This window comes from Primulina tabacum, chromosome 12 (genome assembly GCF_025594145.1).
Source record: "Primulina tabacum isolate GXHZ01 chromosome 12, ASM2559414v2, whole genome shotgun sequence".
NCBI classification, from domain to species: Eukaryota; Viridiplantae; Streptophyta; class Magnoliopsida; order Lamiales; family Gesneriaceae; genus Primulina; species Primulina tabacum.
Window position 1 is genome coordinate 3384872 of NC_134561.1, and position 21479 is coordinate 3406350.

The 21479-nt window shown below is 39.0% G+C and overlaps 2 protein-coding genes across 2 annotated transcripts; both read right to left on the reverse strand.

The window, feature by feature from the left end:
- Positions 1-1391: 1391 nt before the first annotated feature.
- LOC142521334 (uncharacterized) lies at positions 1392-4514 on the reverse strand. Its single transcript, XM_075624552.1, has 4 exons — positions 4350-4514; positions 3167-4090; positions 2393-3124; positions 1392-2144 (listed from the first exon to the last, which is right to left on the reverse strand). The coding sequence occupies exons 1-4, from the start codon at positions 4512-4514 to the stop codon at positions 1392-1394; spliced, it is 2574 nt and encodes an 857-aa protein (XP_075480667.1).
- Positions 4515-6987: 2473 nt separating this feature from the next.
- LOC142521013 (cypmaclein-like) lies at positions 6988-8562 on the reverse strand. The gene is made up of 3 exons (XM_075624193.1): positions 8444-8562; positions 7621-7669; positions 6988-7353 (listed from the first exon to the last, which is right to left on the reverse strand). Exons 1-3 carry the CDS (start codon positions 8516-8518, stop codon positions 7172-7174), a joined length of 306 nt encoding a protein of 101 aa, XP_075480308.1. The 5' UTR covers positions 8519-8562; the 3' UTR covers positions 6988-7171.
- Positions 8563-21479: the final 12917 nt, after the last annotated feature.

Here is a 21479-nt window from a genome sequence, read left to right on the forward strand (position 1 = left end):
AAGGGTCCAACATATCGAGGGTTCAGTTTCCCGGCTTTACTGAATCGGACAACTCCTCTCATAGGAGAGACTTTCACATAAGCCTTCTCGCCCACGTTTAACTCTACAGACCTTCTCTTAAGATCTGCCCAGCTCTTCTGTCGGTCTTGAGCTGCCTTGAGCTTTTCCCGAATGATTTTAACCTTGTCCACGGTCATGTGTACTAGCTCAGGTCCCGCCACGTCCTTCTCTCCCACTTCGTCCCAATAGAGTGGTGACCGACATTTTCTTCCATAAAAGGCATCATATGGAGCCATTCCAATGCTGCTGTGATAGCTGTTGTTGTAAGCAAACTCGATCAAGGGTAAATGAGTGCCCCAGTTGCTGCTGAATTCAAGAGCGCATGCTCGCAGCATATCTTCTAAGGTTTGGATGGTTCTTTCCGTTTGCCCATCGGTTTGAGGATGATAAGCCGTACTTAGGGTCACTTTTGTTCCCATGGCCTCTTGAAAGCTCTTCCAAAAGCGCGAGACGAACCTCGGATCTCTATCAGATAAGATGTTCACTGGCACTCCATGCAGCCTCACGATGTTGTCCATGTATAGTGAAGCCAGCTTGTCGAGATTGTAATTCATGCGGACGGGTAAGAAGTTTGCAGTCTTTGTGAGTCTGTCCACGATCACCCATATCCCGTCGTGGCTTTGCCTAGACTTTGGTAATCCTACTACAAAGTCCGTGGAAATGTGCTCCCATTTCCAATCGGGAATTTCCAGAGGTTGCAGCAATCCTCCAGGTCGCTGGTGTTCTGCTTTGACCTGCTGACATACCTGACATCTGGAGACGAATTCAGCTACATCTCTTTTCATGCCATTCCACCAGAAATTATTCTTGAGATCCCTGTACATTTTCTTACTGCCTGGATGGACTGAGAATTTTGACTTGTGCGCCTCTGCCATTATCTCTTGGCGAAGGTTATCGCTGTCGGGCACACACAGTCTTCCTTTCATCTATAATATTCCCTTGTCATCAATTTGATGGTATTGGGATTTCCCTTCTCTGACTTGACCCTTAAGTTTGGTCAGTAACGGGTCTCGATCTTGGCTTAACTTGATGGTCTCTTGCAGACATGGCTGGGCCGAGAGGGAAGCTAGAGTTACCTTGCCTGGGCCCTTACGACTTAGCGCATCAGCCACTTTGTTTTCTTTACCCGGATGGCAGCTTATGGTTAAGTCATAGTCTTTCAGAAGCTCGATCCATCGTCTTTGCCTCATATTCAGCTCCTTTTGGGTGAACAAGTACTTGAGGCTCTGATGGTCCGTGAAGATTTCACATTTAGCACCATAGAGATAGTGCCTCCAAATCTTTAAGGCGAAGACAACCGCTGCCAGCTCCAGAGCATGAGCAAGATAGTTCTACTCGTGCGGTTTCAACTGCCTTGATGCGTAGGCAATCACTCTTCCTTCATGCATTAGTACGCATCCTAGACTTTCCTTAGAGGCGTCACTGTAGATAGTGAAGTCTTTATTCTCTGCGAGCAGGATCAACACTGGTGTGGACGCGAGTTTCTCTTTCAATGTCTGGAAACTCTTCTCGCAATCCTCACTCCAGGTGAATTTAGAATTCTTCTGTGTGAGCTTCGTCAGTGGCACGGCTATCGAGGAGAACCCTTCGACAAACTTCCGGTAGTAACCTGCCAATCCAAGAAAGCTTCTGATGTCGGTGGCGTTCTTAGTTTTCGGCCACTCAGTAATTGCTTCTACTTTCCTTGGATCCACTGACACTCCTTCTTTTGATATTACGTGTCCTAGAAATGACACACTTCTTTGCCAGAATTCACACTTGCTAAACTTAGCATAGAGCTTATTATCTCTTAAGGTTGGCAGAGCAAGGTGAAGGTGCTCTTCATGGCTTGTCTCGTCAGGAGAATAGACGAGGATATCGTCGATAAATACCACTATGAACTGATCCAGGAATTGTTTGAATACTCTGTTCATTAGATCCATGAATGTTGTCGGTGCGTTCGTCAGGCCAAAAGGCATCACTGTGAACTCATAATGCCCATATCTGGTTCGAAAGGCAGTTTTAGGGATATCTTCAGCCCTAACCTTCAACTGATGGTAACCTGTCCTCAGATCCAGTTTAGAAAAGATGACGGCTCCTTTAAGCTGATCAAACAAATCGTCTATTCGAGGTAGAGGGTACATGTTCTTGATGGTGATCTTGTTCAATTCTCTGTAGTCGATGCACAATCTCATACTCCCGTCTTTCTTCTTCACGAAGAATACTGGAGCTCCACAGGGGGACATACTCGGTCGAATTTGCCTTTTATCTAGCAATTCTTGGAGTTGTTTTTTTAGCTCCTTGAGTTCGGCTGGTGCCATTCTGTATGGTGCTTTGGAGATTGGTGTAGCACCGGGAACCAGGTTGATCTTGAACTCCACTTCGCGGTTCGGGACCGTCCCCGAGAGTCCTTCTGGAAAACATCTGGGAACTCTCTCACTATCGGGATGTCCTCCAGTTTTAGCTCGACTTCTTCTCTTACTTCACTGACCATTGCTAGGTAGATATATTCTTCGGATTTCATGGCTTTCCAAGCTTGAGATGCGGAAAGCACCGATTTCCGTTCCTTGGATTTACCGTGAAACACGACTTCTTCCCGATCTGGGGTTCGGAGTTTGAATCTCTTTCCCTTACAATCTACTATTGCGTTGTTCCTGGCTAACCAATCCATTCCTAAGATGATGTCGAAATCGACCATGATCAACTGTATCAAGTCGGCGCTAAAAGTCTGATTACTGATACTAATCTTACAATCTCTGTAAATTTCGTGAGTTTCAATGGCCCTAGTTGTAGGTGTGGCTATTCGAAAGGGTTCAGCTAGATTCTCGAGCTTATGTCCTAACTTCTTAGCAAATCTCTTAGACATAAAGGAATGGGTAGCACCACAGTCAAATAATGCATAAGCAGGCACTTGCTGAATAAGTATGGTACCTGACACGACTTCATTGGCGTCGTCTGCCTCTTCCTGAGTGATGGCAAAGATCCTGGTGTTAGGTTTGTCCTCCTTTGGTTTACTAGGGCCTGCTCCTGCGTTTGGCCCAGTTCCTCTGTTCGGCCCTGCTGGTCGGTTGGCGGCGGTAGGACACTATGCAATTCTGTGTCCTGATTTTCCACACCCAAAGCATACCCCACTGGCCCTTCGGCATTCCGCGGCGTGTCTGAAGCCACAAGTTTGGCATGACTTGAGTCCTTGATAGTTAGTGGCGGGGGAGTGCCCTGATGGAGGTCCACCTGACTGATTGGGCCTTTTGAACATTGGTTTTCCCTGAGAAGGTTGGCCGCTATGGGGTCGCTTGTTCCTGTTTTTCCCTTCTCTTCGACGAATGTCAGCTTCGGCTCGAATAGCCGCGCCCATCAGGTCTGAAAAGTTGGCAGGTTGGTAGACTGCTAGAGCTGATTGGATTCTGCTGTTCAAACCCCTCTTAAAGCAGTGCAATTTCAGAACTTCATCTGCCATGATTGCTGGAGCATATGATCCAAGGGCATTGAACTGGGAGGTGTACTCCACGACTGACATGTCTGGAGCTTGACTGAAATTTTCAAACTCACTCAGTTTCTGCAGTCTGATCTCGGCCGGATAATATTGTTTCAGAAAAGCTTCTCTAAAACGCTGCCACGTGATTGGTCCTATAGCTGTCATGGCTGGAGAGATTGCCTCCCACCACTTGCCTGCTTTATCCTCCAGGAAAGGCAATATCACGTCCACTTTCAGTGCCTCGGGAATTTCCAATAGCCGCAACTGAGTCTCCACACTTTTCAGCCAGCTCTGGCTAACTTCAGGGTCGACAGCTCCACTATAGGTTGGACACCTGTTCTTGCGGAGTGATTCGTAGTGGAACTTAACTCCGTGCTGTGGTGGAGGTGGTGGTGGTTGATTGGCGTTTGGGTTCACTAACCCTTGCAGTGTTGTCGCCACGATCGTGGCTATAGCCATCAGGTCTGCTTGGTTAAGACTGAACCCAGGTGGCGGTCCATTATCGCCTTCGTTGGCATTGTTGTTGTTAGCGTAGCGAGGGTTGCGGTTTTGTCTTGGAGGTCTACCGCTCATTTCCTACAATTTTTTTAAACGTTTCTAAGAATTTGTGGAGCATAACGACATGATTGAGTAACTAAGTTATGCTGGAACAACTAAGATAAGTAAATAAATATAAATTTATTAAATTTGAATATCGGGGAACAACTGAATGGAAACAAATAGTACTGAATGAGAACAAATCGTGCTGAATAACATAGCAGTAAGGATAAAATAACTCCTAGTAATAAAGCAAGGTCACTAAGACAGCCTAGTCATCTATCTCTCCGTCGCCAACTGCTGCTATAGGCTCATCTATCTCTATCAGCTCCTCCTCTTTCGGTTCCTCCTCTGGCTCTTCCTCTGGCAGTATCTCCACCATATGGGTGAGCTGGGCGTTCTCTTCCATGAGCTGCGCCACCTGTGCCTTAAGTCCCTGTATCTCCGCATCAGCCATGTCCATCTCGTCATTCTAATGCTGCTGATACTGCAGATGGTACTGTTTCTTCTGCTTGATTTGGTCCTTCAGTGCTTCAACTTGCTGAGTCAGACGTTGGTTCACATACGCAAGGCTGTTCATGGCCTCACCTGAATTTTCCAGTCTCCTCTTACCTTTGGCATTCTGCTGTTTCTCTTCCTCCAGCTCCTTGCGATAACGCTCCGTATCCTCTCGTAGCTTCCCATGTTGATACTTGCACTGTTCTATGAAATCTCTTAGTTCCATGTTATCACCTCTAACTAGCTCACCTTGATAGATAGACTGGTTAAGGCGAACACGAATCTCCTCTTTCTCAGCGGCTAAAGTCTCGACCTCCCTCTTCCTCTCACTCAGTCTGGCTCTAAGTCACTGAATCTGACGGGACTGATAGTGAAGGGCAAGCTCCTTCAAACTAATGGCAGCTTGGGCACGAGTGTGGGGTCGCATGGGAGTAGATTGAGCCATTTCTTGAAATCAAAAATAGAAATGCTCAGAATCCGAAAGAAACAATATATAATAAGGGACAATATGCAATATATATGAAATTTTCGAAAATTACATAAATATTTTTTTTCCAAAAATGGAAAGTTTGGAATTAGACATATGGGTTCAAAGCATATGTCGAGAGGATTCTAGAACAATCGACGGAATCGAATTCGGAATTTCCTATGAGAAGTTATAGGGTCTACGAATATTTCCTAAAACGGCAAAAACGACGTTTCGGAGGCCTAAACGAAGATATTTCGCGATTTCGACCCCTACCTCACGACGAAGTGATGAAAATCGCTCGTTGGGCCGTTTCGGAGGGGATAGCATCGGCCTTACTCAAAAATCCCACCGAAATTTTTTTTTAATTTTTTTCTCATTTTCCAACCGGATTATGAACCTGGCAGGCTCTGATACCACTTAAATGTCACGCCCCGAGACTCGGGATTGACACCGGCGTTGTTTAACAATCACACAATCGAAACAACAAGCCTTTGTAGTATAGTGTAAATCGAAACTAGTTTATAAATCATAATCTCAAAGAAATAACCCTTGTCTTTACAATAACGAAATCTCAAAAACGACAGAGTTAATGCGGAAGCGTAAAACTGAATAACAATAATGAACTTTATACTTAATCTAATTCTCGAACCATCACCATCCCCAGAATTGTTCGGACTCTTCTTCCTCGAGTTCCTCTTCGGGCTTATCTGGGAAGGGTTGTAAGGGGGGGTGAGTATTTTTGGAAATACTCAGCAAGTGGGGGAATATCGAACACAATAAAACAACATGCATAACTTTCGAGATTTTCATGACTTGCATACATACTTCATAAACATGCATAATATTGATCAGCCACTGTGATTATCTAACTTTCTATGGTTTACTGATGTCATTCCTAATTTTTACTCCTCTAAGGGGGCGAGGCCGTATAGCGGTTATATCCCCCACCGCGTAAGAGGTACGTCTTGGTTGGAATTCTCACCCATATACAGTCGACTCCTCACAGTGATTAAAACAGTATGGCAATTCGACACAAGAAAAGGAGTAGAAGAAGAATTGTACTCGACGAATTTTCGAAAACCAAACACATGCATAATTCGAAAATTTAAACATTTAACACAAGCCCACTTACCGTATTTTTGATAGCTAAAAACGTGGAGTGCACGAGGCTAGACCTGGATCACTTCTTGTTCTTCGATCGGGTAGCACTTCGGCTTGAATTCTTGGACGACTTTGGGAAGATTTTCGAAGCAGAGTTTGGCTATGGATAAGCTGCTGAATTTCGTGACTTTCAGCAAGAATTTCAAAATTTAGGGTGTAGGGAATGCTAGGCTTGATGTGGTATTTATAGGGGAGGAGAAGGGAGTTAATTATGGCACTCAAATCATGCCCAAAATTAGCCTAAATCTCACATTTTTGGCTCCAAAAATCCTTCCATGGCTGCTGATTTTTCTACCAAATCGAGTTCCCCACAATCCTAATCTAATGGCTCGAAAATGATGTGCAAAGGAGGGGAGGATTTGCTTCCTTTCTTGTAGTATAAGCTTGCCTATAATCCAATATTTAGGCACTACAATATTTAGGCAAAATATTTGGTGGGTGATTTTCGAAATTTGCTAGAATTGTGTATGCCTTATTCCATCTAATTTGTATGATAATCCAAATCTTGTAAATTTCCTTGCATATTTTCGAAAATATGCATATCCATGAGTAGGGATATCAAAGATTGTATTTCCAAGGTAACACTAAATAATCCCTTGCATATTAAAGATTTGTATATAAAAAATAATCCCACCTAAAATATGTACACCCAAAATTAATAACTCCTAAAACTTAAAGTTGCCTAGTTGGGTTTTCACACCTTACAATTTCTAAACCCAACACATGCATTATATGAATAATAACAGATAATTCATGAGCGTCGTAATTAATAATTTAATAATAACAAGGTAATATTTAGGTTTACGTATGCTACATCGGGAAGATCCATGTAGTATATATGGTATAACCGGAGAACTTTTACCAAATATACATGTCTCACATAAAATTTACGTGAGACATTATACATATTACAAATTCCAACGATTCAAAATACACATTATTATTTCATATATATAGATTTATCAACAATATATATAGTACATATATTGATTTCATGGGCACTTCTTTCGGCCATCGTGAGTCGTCATATTGGCATAGCAGGGGCAAACGTCTTGGTTACCGGAGGTGCCGGGAGGCACGCAATTGCACCGAGCGCAGCAAGTCCCACAAGCCCTGTGGCATATCTTCTGCCTTGATGCTAATTGACACCTCCTAGTACATTCTTTGCCACAATCTGTGTTTGAGAGAGAGTAAATTGTGAATTTGTTAGTTTCTATTGATCAAATTAATTAAGGTACTGAACACTTCCAATCATCTTTTGTGCTAAAAGAGAAAAAATCCTAAGAGAAATCTATGTATACGATATTTTTATGCTACAATTTGCAGATTCATTTTATTGAAATTTTCGAGTTTAATTGTAATCGAACCGGGTAATCTATCACATGTAAATTAAACATAAGAGAAAAGATATGGTGTAATGATCTTGGCAAGTGATTATAACCTATTTTTGCTTCAAGATCACCAGTCGCTCCGAGCCCTTTGATGCTAACCTGGAAATAAAGAAAACAAATCAAACTTTTTCATGCTATAATTTCATAAGAACTAATTAAGCTAGAAATAAAGTAATTATTAATTTAGTGAAAAGTGCAAAAGTACCCATACTTATTATTATTAGACACAAAAAAATGTATCAATAATGACGATGTTCACCAGAATTTTTTTAAAAAAAGGTTAGGATTATGCATACGTATTTTGTGAAAATTACCGTTATCGCTCACGTAAAAAATCGAAAAGAAAAATACCTAAATTAAAAGTTTGTTTACAATCTCGTGTAGTTTTCAAAAATTAAGCCACATCATATTCAACTGATTTGCTGAGGATCACGATTACCGTTCAGCGTGAAAAATCGAAAAGCAAAACACCTAACTTAAAAGTATGTCTACAATCTCGTGTTTTAAAAAATCAAAGCACATTATATTCATATGATTTTTTAAGGGTTACAATTATCGCTCACGCGAAAAATCGAAAAGCAAAATACCTAAATTAAAAGTTTTTTCTACGATCTCGTGTTTTCAAAAATCAGGCACATTATATTCATCTGATTTGCTGAGTGTTACGCTTGATTTTTAAAAATACGGGATTTTAAGATATCATTAATTCATGTAAGGGGTTCTACCACTTAAATTTTTGTCTGCTTAATTCAAAAATTCTGACCATGAGACCTCGTATACATATATATGCATGGATATATGTATGCATGCATGGCGTACGAATTATCGAACGAATTAATATGATATAATACTATATCGAAAAAAAATGGATACCGTTTCAAGGGCTTGAATCATGTGAAGAAAGAAGAATCCAGCGAGGAAGAAAGCTACGACTGGTTTAGAGATCATTTTTCGAGACTAAAGTATTGAATTTTTGTGAATTTCGACATGTAATCGAGAGAAAATAGAGTGGTATTTATAGAGTAAGATAGGATAGAATCGTCTCGAATTAAACTTCCTTTTTTTTTACATAAAATTTTGAAGTTTTTATTTGCCTTCCCAAACCAGGTTATGCGTAGAATTATTGGGTTTACGAGTAAGGAATTGTATATGTATATAAAATGGAAAAAAAAAAATTAATTGAAATTTTAAAATATAAGTTTAGTCCATGTGTGTTCATTTTTCAATATAGGTGTGGAAATGAGAAGCAAAGAAAAATGCGACACGTATTTCCATATAAATTTGAGCACAAGTGTTGGCGTGCAATAATTGTCTCTGCTTGGTAGAGCGATCGAATCATGTTGCTTGAGCTGCTGTGCAGTTTAAAAGATTTGAGTTGCACTATTACTATTAGTAATAGCTTTTGGTAAAGTGGCAAGCGCTCGGTCCTATAACAATTACAAAGTTTCTCGATTTTAATTGAATCTTGATAAACGGAATATGACAAAATTATAATTTTTGCCATGTATGGTATGTGTATCATTTTGTAATTTTGAGTTTCCACGTTGTAGAAATTCGTTTTAGTCATGTATATTTTAATTTTTGGCAGTTTCAGTCATTTTTCATCATAAAGTTGATGTTGTATTATATACATGAACATCATGTTTATGCAAAAAAATAGGTTAAAGTCGCATCAAAATTTCCAGTTTGTAATTATTGGTGGCCATTATCAAGATTTGATATAGATACATTTGCTTGAAATAGGAAAGCTATGTGTAGATATGCCCACTATATATTATTTACATCTGTGTACAGGTCTTCATGCCTCCATAGCTATTCTTAATTTAGTAAGCATTGTCTGTTTTCATATTTGAGAGTTTTTGCTCTAACCCTTTCATGCAATCATAAAAAATAGTACATCCAGGTGTATATTAATCGTCCCTTTTTGGTGAGCAATCGACAAATAGATCTTATACTGCTACACGTTTTCGTTAAAAGTTATAACTGTACCGTTATTGTGGGGACTCAGTGTAATACCTGAAGTAAATATCACAAGGTTATGGATTTAGTAACGTGAGATTACTAAATATTTAATGATTTTTTAACGATAGAAATATGTGATATCTTGGTCATTGGAAGTCCAAATGATTTGAAATTTGGATATAATGTAGAACATTGAAAGATATAGAAGTTCCATGTTTTGAGTTTTGAAAAATTTGATCGTTTGACTGGTCCAAAGAGATATATCGGTGTTAAAATGTTAAATATTATATATTATATTATATTATATTATATTATATTATTAATATAATAAATATAATATTAAAAAATTAAAAAAAATTTAAAAAAAAAAAGAAAATTACATTGACTCGGTGAATTCCACCGAATTCAACAAAGAATATCGATAGAGGTGAGGTAGTGGAGAGATATATCATTTTAATTTTCTTTTCGATCTTGCGACTTATCGGTTTATCCAAACCGACTTCAGTTCTGGGATCGTTGACACGAGGTCTTCGATTTGAGGTATAAATCTTATAGTTTTGTTGATGTTTGAAATTCGTCGATTTCTGGAATAAATCCGATAAATTGTTAAATCATACTGAAATTGTAGATTGTTGAATAGTGTACGATCTTAACGAAGTAGAGAAGATTATTGTGTCGTTGTTTTGAACTATTCCTAAATTATTATAATTAGGGATTTTTAATCGTTGAATTGAAATTGGTGAGTTGTTTTTCAACTGTTATTAATTCTGATTATATATTCGAAGTCTACGAAGTATAGACTACACGTTGATATAAAGTTTTCGCAATTTGACGGATGTTGTAAAATAGCCTATTATTTGATGTTAAATTAATTAGGGTGTATTTGATGGTAGTATTGTGAATTAAATACACCAGAATATTAAATTATTGAGCGATAATAATTTATAATCGAGTTTTATATTTTGTTGAATTAATTGTTGTTGGGCTATTGAGGCTGTTATGATATTGTTGATACGGTGACAATAATCTGATAATTGTTGTTGAATTATTTAGATACATCACAAGCCTCGTGATCAAAGAAATAGCCGGATTATTTATATACTCAATTATAAGGTATGTGTCGACGTACGAGCATATGTTATTATTGTTTAGTATTGATTACTATTGTGTTGAAAGATGGTAAATCACTGGATATGGGTGATTTGATATTATATTTTTTGTTGTTTATTATTGTGGATATTGTTGACTATCGTTGTTGGGAGACGTCTCATTAATGTTGTTCGTTCAACGATATTGCTGTCGCCGGAGTTGGGGTGAGACGCATCGTTGATGTTATTCGTTCGACGATATTGCTGTCGCCGGTGCTGGGGTGCGACGTATCGTCGATGCTGTTGTTCGTTCGACGATATTTCTGTCGCCGGAGTTGGGGTGTGACGTATCGTCGATGTTATTGTTGCAGTGTGAAGTTGTTGAGGTAGTTGATGGCTGATTGTCCAGAAACGGCAAAGGGGGTATTTCTGATATCATTTCAGTTATATCTTATGTTGTTAATATAACTGTTATGTATTGCGATGATGATTGTTGTATATGCTCACCCTTTGGGGGCTGTTTCTGTTGGACAGGTTACAGGACTATGCTGTTAGACAAGATAGTGGTGAAGGACTAGGTGTGTCTAGTCAAACAGTCCTGTAGTTGATAGTAGATAGAGACAATATAGCTTATTGTCTTACTTGAGTTGTATGTGTGTATTTATTATACTGTTTGTGCTGCATTGACGTAGATAGTGTGGTGATTGCACTATTTTGTCGTATATGCATTATATTATTACGTCGTGGAAAAGAAAATTTTTATGCATATGACGTCACATGTTGTATGATTACGTGGCGAGGTTTGGGGCGCCACAATTGGTGGTATCAGAGCATATGTTAGATGTCTGGGATGGTTAGGAGTTGGGTTTGTGATGAGGGAGTTGGATGACGATATTATCTGCGTGTGTCTGTGCGTTTGACTTGTTATTGATGATTTTTCGATGTGATTGATTGTTCTTTAGTTGCGTGTGCTTTCGTGCAAAAGGTGTGATGATGATTACTGGATTGTAATTGTTAAATGTTATGATTAACAATTTGATTTCTAGTGATGGCAGCTAGAGAACAGGTACATCCACACGAGGAAACAGAAGAGGTTGAAAATGGGTTTGAACAGATGAATCCATTGCCACCTCCTCCTATGGGACAGGCACCTGCAGATCAGCCTTTATTGCCTGGTGAGTTGACTTTGGCACAGTTTAGCAGTTATCTTCCATCGAGATCTGATAGCTCTGAGACTGGTGAGCGAGCAGAGGAGTGGATTGAGAAGATAGAGCAGATATTTGTGACCGCTCCGTGTGCTAGGTCTGCTTGGTTACGATTGGCTACATTTCAGCTTTCGAGGAATGTATTATTATGGTGGCAGACGACTGAGGCCGGATTGAGAGCACAAGGCCTTACTGTTGATTGGGATGTGTTTCGATCTCGTTTTCTTGATAAATATTTTTCTATAGCAGCCAGACAAAAGAAAGAGAAAGAATTTGAGGATTTGAGACAGGGTAGTATGTCTGTTGCTGAATATGAGACTCGATATTCTGCATTGCTGAAATATGTGCCACATATTGCTACGAATGTTCATGCTAAGATGAGGCATTTCTTGAAAGGGTTGAAGTTAGAGTTATTTGATCGTGTGCAATCGAACAACCCAGTATCATTTGAGGATGCAGTGACGAGAGCTGAGATGGCTGAGTTGGTGAAGCAGGAGTATGGGGCTGAAGGACGATTATCAGAGCCGACTAGGGAGTCATTGCGACCACAGGGACGGTCTTTTAAATATCAGAAGGGTTCATCTTCTTCTTCAGCATCATCTGGGAAGCGTCGATTTGATTCACGACGTGTCGAGAGTCGTGGGAGCAGTTCTCAGTCTGTTCAGGGGCAGAGAGGGTAGTCCAGAGCAATGAGATGTTTTCGTTGTGGGGGACCTCATCTGATCAGAGAGTGTACATAGACCGAGATCACCTGTTTTGAGTGTGGCGGTGTTGGTCATCGGTCCAGACAGTGTCCTAGTCGTGAGGGACAACGAGAGCCTAGGAGTGCTAGAGGTAGATCCTCAGAGAGAGGAGGACGACAGCCTCAGCAGTTTACACCACGACCTTCTAGAGGACAGCCACGTATGCAGGGAGCTGGTCCGCCTCAGGCACAGGTGTATGCTTTGACACGAGAGCAGGCAGAGGAGGCACGAGAGGAGATGATAGCGGGTAAGTGTTATTTATGTTCTTATCCTGCTCATATTCTTATTGATACTGGTGCCTCGCATATTTTTATATCGAAGAGGTTTGTGGTTGAGCATCATATGCGCTCGTCTCCATTGTCTATGCCTCTTTCTGTTTCGACACCCTCTGGAGTTGATATATCAGTTGTATCGATGATATCAGATGGTATTATTTCTTATGAGGGCTATGAGCTTAGATCTGATATGATTATTCTAGAGATGACTGATTTTGATTGTATTGTGGGAATTAATGTGCTGAGGAGATATTGTGCGACAGTTGATTGTTATCAGCGGGTGGTATATTTTTATACAGATGAGAAAGAGCGTTGGACATTTTATGGGAAGGGTTCTCGTCCCCGTGTTTCGTTGGTATCTGCCATCCGGATGTCTCGGTTATTGGACCATGGGCATGAGGGTTATCTTATTTATGTTGTAGATGTGACAGAGAAGAAGAAGGAGGTGGGAATAGAGGAGATACCTATAGTTGTTGAGTTTTCCGATATATTTCCTGATTAGATTTCAGGCTTCCCACCAGCTCGTGAGGTGGAGTTTGGGATTGAGTTGATGCCAGGTACTTCCCATATTTCTCGTACTCCTTACAGAATGGCACCAGCAGAGTTGAGAGAGTTGAAAGCTCAGTTGCAGGACTTGCTGGACAAGGGATACATTCGCCCTAGTGTATCACCTTGGGGTGCACCAGTCTTATTTGTGAGAAAGAAAGACGGAACGATGCGTCTTTGTATTGACTATCGATGGCTGAATAAGGTAACGATTAAGAATAAATATCCCCTCCCTCGTATTGATGATTTGTTTGATCAGTTACAGGGAACCTCGGTATATTCGAAGGTTGATTTGAGGTCAGGATATCATCAGAGACGAGTTAGAGATGATGATATTCAGAAGACAGCATTCAGGACCAGATATGGGCATTATGAGTTTTTAGTTATGCCGTTTGGATTGACGAATGCTCCAGCTGTGTTCATGAGTTTGATGAATATGGTATTTCAGCCTTATCTCGATCGGTTTGTTATTGTGTTCATTGATGATATATTGATATATTTCAGGAGTGAGGCTGAGCATGCAGGGCACTTGCGTTCAGTGTTACAGGTGTTGCGAGATAGACAGTTGTATGCCAAACTCAGTAAGTGTGAGTTTTGGTTGGATCGAGTGGTCTTCTTGGGTCATGTTATATCAAGAGATGGGATTTCAGTTGATCCAACGAAGGTCGAAGCCGTGTTACAGTGGCCTGCACCTATATCTGTACCAGAGATCCGTAGTTGCTTGGGTTTAGCAGGCTATTATCGTCGATTTATCGAGGGATTTTCAAAGACTGCTAGACCTTTGACACAGTTGACCCAGAAAAGTGTGCGATTTCAGTGGTCTGAAGCATGTGAGAGGAGTTTTCAGGAGTTGAAGCACCGACTGACGAATGCACCGGTGTTATCAATTCCTACAGAAAACGAGAGGTTTGTTGTTTATACTGATGCATCATTACATGGTTTAGGATGTGTTTTGATGTAGGATCGACATGTTGTGGCATATGCCTCGAGACAGCTGAAACCACACGAAACAAGGTACCCTGTGCATGACTTGGAGTTGGCAGCCATTATCTTTGCCTTGAAGATATGGCGACACTATTTGTATGGTACTTCGTTTACGATTTATACTGATCATAAGAGCTTGAGATTTCTGTTTACACAGACAGAGTTGAATATGAGACAGAGACGATGGCTAGATTTGCTAAAGGATTATGATTGTGAGATTGAATATCATCCTGGTCGAGCCAATCTTACAGCTGATGCATTGAGCCGTAAAGTGAGTTGTACTGCAGAGGATGTGAGTCATTTATCAGCTATGATGATGTCTTGTTGTTCCTTGGGATATGATTTTGATATCTCGACGATTCCTATCCAGGTATCTACCTTATTAGCTGAACCTGATATATATGGTTGTATTCGTGATGCACAGATGACAGATGAGAGAGTTCAGCGATGGAGGAAGTTAGTTTCTCAGAAACAAGATACTCGTTTTAGAGTGGCTGATGATGGCAGTTTGAGGATGAATGATAGATGGGTAGTTCCTGATATATCTGAGTTGCGTCAGGGTCTGTTGCGGCGTGCACATTGTAGTCGATATTCTATCCACCCTGGTGGTAAGAAGATGTATAAGGATCTACGCTCTCAGTTTTGGTAGAAAGGAATGAAACGTGATGTGATTGATTTTGTACGTCGATGTCTCAATTGTCAACAAATCAAAGCTGAGAGTAAAATGCCGGGAGGTGAATTGAGGAGTTTAGAAGTACAGACTTGGAAATGGGAGCACATATCGATGGATTTTGTGACTCATTTGCCAAGAAGCACTAGAACTATTGATGCTATTTGGATGATCGTTGATCGATTGACAAAAGTTGCACATTTTATACCCTATAGCATGAGTAGTACGTACTTGACGATGACACAGTTGTATATACGAGAGATTTTACGATTGCATGGAATTTCAGTGTCTATTATATCTGATAGAGATCCTCGATTTACTTCTCATTTTGGGAAGGATTGCAGACTGCGATGGGGACAGAGTTGAGATTGAGTACAGCTTATCATCCCAAGACAGATAGTCAGACTGAGCGTACTATTCAGACGCTGGAGGATATGTTGCGTGCTTATGTTCTGGATTTTAAATCTGTTTGGCAATCATCTATTTCATTGGTAGAGTTTGCGTATAACAATAGTTATCAGAGTAGTATTCAGATGGCTCCATTTGAGGCATTGTATGGGAGACGTTGTAGATCTCCGTTATACTGGGATGATGTTGATTGAGTTATAGTTACCGGTTCTGATATGATTCATGAGATGGAACAGAAAGTAAAGTTGATACAACAACGATTAAAAGCAGCGCAAGATAGACAGACCGCCTATGCAAATAAAAGACGAAGACCTTTAGAGTTTTAGCAGGGCGATCGAGTATTTTTGAAAGTTTCTCCTTCTCGTGGTACAGTGCGATTTGGCATAAAAGGAAAGTTGGCACCGAGGTATGTTGGCCCATATGAGATATTACAGCGGATAGGCACTTTGGCCTATCGATTTGCTCTACCTCCATCTTTATCTGGTATTCATGATGTGTTCCATGTGTCGATGTTGCGGAACTATGAGCCGGATCCTTCACATGTGTTGGATATTTCTGATGTTCAGTTAGATCCTGACGTGTCTTATGTTGAGAGACCAGTTTGTATTTTGGATCGATCTGAGCGGAAGCTTCGTAGTAAGATTGTACCGATGGTGAAGGTTCAGTGGGAGCATAGAGGTGTCGAAGAGGCCACTTGGGAGACAGAGCGGCATATGAGGGAGCTCTACCCCTACTTATTCTGATGGTATGACGTATCTTTATTTACGCATGTTATTATTGCTTTTACTTAATTTCGGGGTCGAAATTCATTTAAGGGGGGTAGAAATGTAATGCCTGAAGTAAATATCACAAGTTATGGATTTAGTAATGTGAGATTACTAAATATTTAATGATTTTTTAACGATAGAAATATGTGATATCTTGGTCATATGAAGTCCAAATGATTTGAAATTTGGATAGAACATAGAACATTGAAAGATATAGAAGTTCCATGTTTTGAGTTTTGAAAAATTTGGTCGTTTGACTGGTCCAAAGAGATATATCGGTGTTAAAATGTTAAATATTATATTATATTATATTATATTATTAATATAATATAATATAATATTAAAAAAATTAAAAAAAATTTTAAAAAAAAAAGAAAATTACATGGACTCGGGTTATGAATTCCACCGAATTCAACAAAGAATATCGACAGAGGTGAGGCAGTGAAGAGAGATATATCATTTTAATTTTCTTTTCGATCTTGCGACTTATCTGTTTATCCAATCGACGAACCGACTTCAGTTCTGGGATCGTTGACACGAGGTCTTCGATTTGAGGTATAAATCTTATAGTTTTGTTGATGTTTGAAATTCGTCGATTTCTGGAATAAATCCGATAAATTGTTAAATCATACTGAAATTGTAGATTGTTGAATAGTGTACGATCTTAACGAAGTAGAGAAGATTATTGTGTTGTTGTTTTGAACTATTCCTAAATTATTATAATTAGGGATTTTTAGTCGTTGAATTGAAATTGGTGAGTTATTTTTCAACTGTTATTAATTCTGATTATATATTCGGAGTCTACGAAGTATAGGCTACACGTTGTTATAAAGTTTTCGCAATTTGACGGATGTTGTAAAATAGCCTATTATTTGATGTTAAATTAATTAGGGTGTATTTGATGGTAGTATTGTGAATTAAATACACCAGAATATTAAATTATTGAGCGACTAATAATTTATAATCGAGTTTTATATTTGTTGAATTAATTGTTGTTGGGCTATCGAGGCTGTTATGATTATGTTGATACGGTGACAATGATCTGATAATTGTTGTTGAATTATTTAGATACATCACAAGCCTCGGGATCAAAGAAATAGCCAGATTATTTATATACTCGATTATAAGGTACGTGTCGACGTACGAGCATATGTTATTATTGTTTAGTATTGATGAATACTATTGTGTTGAACGATGGTAAATCACTGGATATGGGTGATTTGATATTATATTTGTTGTTGTTTATTATTGTGGATATTGTTGACTATCGTTGTTGGGAGACGTCTCGTTGATGTTGTTCGTTCAACGATATTGCTGTCGCCGGAGTTGGGGTGCGACGTATCGTTGATGTTATTCGTTCGACGATATTGCTGTCACCGGTGCTGGGGTGCGACGTATCGTCGATGCTGTTGTTCGTTCGACGATATTTCTGTCGTCGGAGTTGGGGTGCGACGTATCGTCGATGTTATTGTTGCAGTGTGATGTTGTTGAGGTAGTTGATGGCTGATTGTCCAGAAACGGCAAAGGAGGTATTTCTGTTATCATTTCAGTTATATCTTATGTTGTTAATATAACTGTTATGTATTGCGATGATGATTGTTGTATATGCTCACCCTTTGGGGGCTGTTTCTGTTGGACATGTTACAGGACTATGCTGTTAGTCAGGATAGTGGTGAAGGACTAGGTGTGTCTAGTCAAACAGTCCTGTAGTTGATAGTAGATAGAGACAATATAGCTTATTGTCTTACTTGAGTTGTATGTGTGTATTTATTATACCGTTTGTGCTGCATTGACGTAGATAGTGTGGTGATTGCACTATTTTGTCGTATATGCATTATATTATTACGTCGTGGAAAAGAAAATTTTTATGCATATGACGTCACATGTTGTATGATTACGTGGCGAGGTTTGGGGCGCCACACCCGGACGCTAGTCATATTCTTAATCATCATTGGGACAACTTAATCAATTATAATAAACATGGTCTAATTTTTTTTTTCTTTTTAAAATACAGTATTAAATGCGGAACGTAATGGAATACATTCTAATATACATGTCAGTATTAAAGTACAAGTCTTGTACTATATACACTCATTCAAATTAAGGTTTAACGACTACAAATCAAGTGTTTAAACCCTATCTCTAATCAAAGTCCGTAGTCTCCACTCTAATCACGATCTCTCTTCATCTCCTCGACCCTGAACCTGTCCCACCTGTTGTCATGCACACATACAAACACGACAACAGCCGGATAACTCCGGTGAGGGATAGTTGCCGTCTTGGTAGTTAGGTTCGTTTAGCTTGTTTTAATCGAGTATCACAGATAAAAGATTTCACGAAGACATCTTAAATATACTGAAATGGAAATGGAATAGAATAAACGTTACTATTTTAAAATATTTTATAAGACATAAAATATAAACTATTGTTTTTAAGAATTTCCTTCCACTATTTTGAAATTTTCACCATATTCTGATGAAAACGGGAAATCCAATTTTGTTAGTGAATACGCAAAATCCAATTGCTAAATTATGATATCGAATAATATCTAACAATCACAATTTCCAAAAAGTAGAGCCAAATTGCAACCCTCACGTAATTTTGTCTCACGTTTGAGAAAGACCCAATAATATGATCATCTTTCTCTTCACGTGTTGACCCCAACTCATCAAAGTCGAACCTTAGTAGACGGTCGTCATGAGATCCCCTAATAATATAGCCAAAATCGTGAGAGTTCCACGTAGTTCACATCAAATATGTCAGTGGAAGTCACATCTTTGTAACATCTATGTTTTCCCAATAATATGAGCCAGAAACTGATCACGGGTAACTTTCATCTTGCAACCACTATTTATATGCAAAAGCTGGTTTGGTACGGGAAAAGATAATATCTTCGTTACACACTTCTGAAAGAAGGAAGCAAAGCATGATCTGATCCCATTAATTTTTTCAAACCCAAGCAATCTCTCACTTTTATTCCACACTTCTCGAGTTTTCTCACACGAGAAAAGCAAATGCTCAAACAATTCATTACACTGATTGCAAATAACACGTCTTATCCTGGACATACGGTTGACGATCGTTTGAGAGGAATTTTCCAAATAAGTCATTGGATTAGGAGAGAACCAATTATATGCTTTATGAAGCTCGCGGTTACCAGACAACCAGTCATGTATTCCTAGGCCAAGAGTGAATCTTCTCCGCCGAAATTCTGAGTTTTGCCGTGGGACTATCTAAATGGATAGAAAAACCCTTGTCGGAAACCAGTCATCCTCATAATCTCCTCTTTGAGGCAATATAGATGTTAGATTTAAGCACATTACCACATCTGTGCCACTAAAATGATCAAGACAACTCATTAAAATGCTCACACTCTGGTGCATTATATTACTTGTACTCTTAAAAATTTTGTGACTCAACCCAACTAATGAAAATATTTTTTTAAATATAAAAATACTACTTTTCATTGTACGTGTCAACCTGATCGACTCATATAGATCCGCGAAATCGTTTCATAGAAGACATACTCATTGATAAATAGTTAGGTTTCACTAGATAACCACGACCAGATACGTGGATAGTGTAGGATCTCGATTTTCTACGCACCCAAATACAACGGAAGTTTTAAAAAATTTTAGATCTTGACTTTCAAGATCCTTTTGGACACTCATATGGTTTTTACAATTAAACATTCATAGGAAGTAAATCATTATACATTTGTTTAATAGATCACTAGGCTCCAACTATTCCGGGGTTAGCGGAGATAGCTCTTGATGAATCCCTACGAATTTTCATCATGAACTCCTTTCTTTATTCTTCTAATTAGGTCCACGACTAGATAATTTGTTCATATTCTAATTTGCACTAGAAAAATTAGAATAGATTTTACGTTGGAGATCAAAGTTTGAGAAACGGCTCAAACTTTTCCCAAAGAGAAGTGGCCGAAATTTGGAGAGGAGGGGGAGAGTGATTTTTCGAAAATCACTATGATGGAGGCTAGGGTTATGGCTTGATTATTACCTTTTATAATTAAGCCATGACCTAATTCACATAATTAACATTAATGGGCTTGATTAATTAATTGAGTTAGTCTAACTAGTTTAATTAATTAATCAAAGTCCATTAAGAATTTTCATTATTTAGTATGTTGGACTTATACTCCTACAAGCCCATTAAACATACTTCCCACCAATTTTAATTTAATATTTAATAAACTCAACTTTTGAGCTTAATAAATTAAATAAATTATAAATTCAACATTTGAATTTATTATTTAAATTATAAATTCAACTCCTTGAGTATATCACCTCCAAAATTTTATATTTAATAAACCCCAACTTTTGAGTTCAATAAATTAAATTCTCAAATTTTATAAATTCAACTCCTTGAATTTATTCTCCCAAATTTTATAAATTCATAAATTCAACTTCTTGAATTTACTATCTTATAAATTCAACTACTTGAATTTATTTTCTCAAAATTTAATTATCATAAATTTAACTGCTTGAATTTACTATGTCATAATATAAATTCAACTCCTTGAATTTTTTATCCCAACGGGAACAAACGATCCAGTGCTTGTGTGACCCTCAATTGTTCAGGGATATAGCTAGCCGTGGGTTCACAACTCTTTGTGATTCAGGACAAAATCATTTATTCGAGCTTACCCTTATTTGCCCCATTCTATATATCAACAATTGATCATGAGAATATCAGAAATCATATTTCTGATTAAACCCATCGAATCATGGTAAGAGTGTCTAGTATCATCGCCCCATGATTCCCTAGGTATCACTGATAGTGCCTGCAAGAACCAGTCGATTATGATTAGCGTATAGTACGGTCCCTTCATCTCATATATCCCGATCGAATCTGCAACCACTGGTTCAACGAGGGTTGTATAATAATTCGATAACTATGTGATACATATAAATAGTGGCATCGCATGTACTATTGGAGAGCTCATTCTCTAACGTACATCTCATACTCTGGCCAGAGATTCCACGCACTATAATTTCATCAGATCACATAGGATATCCACACCCGTAGGTGAGCGGTGAATTCCCGACTACAATGCACTGAATCCTACATGTGTCGCAACTGTATCCAACCTGGCCACCTGAAGACTCTCCTGGACCCGGTAAACGAGTCAAAGCACAGCCCTAGCATATAGAGCCTCAGTGTTGTCCCCGGGTCTTAAGGACTAATGATGTACAATCATAACCACGGACTTATCCTCTCGATGAATGATAACCACTTGG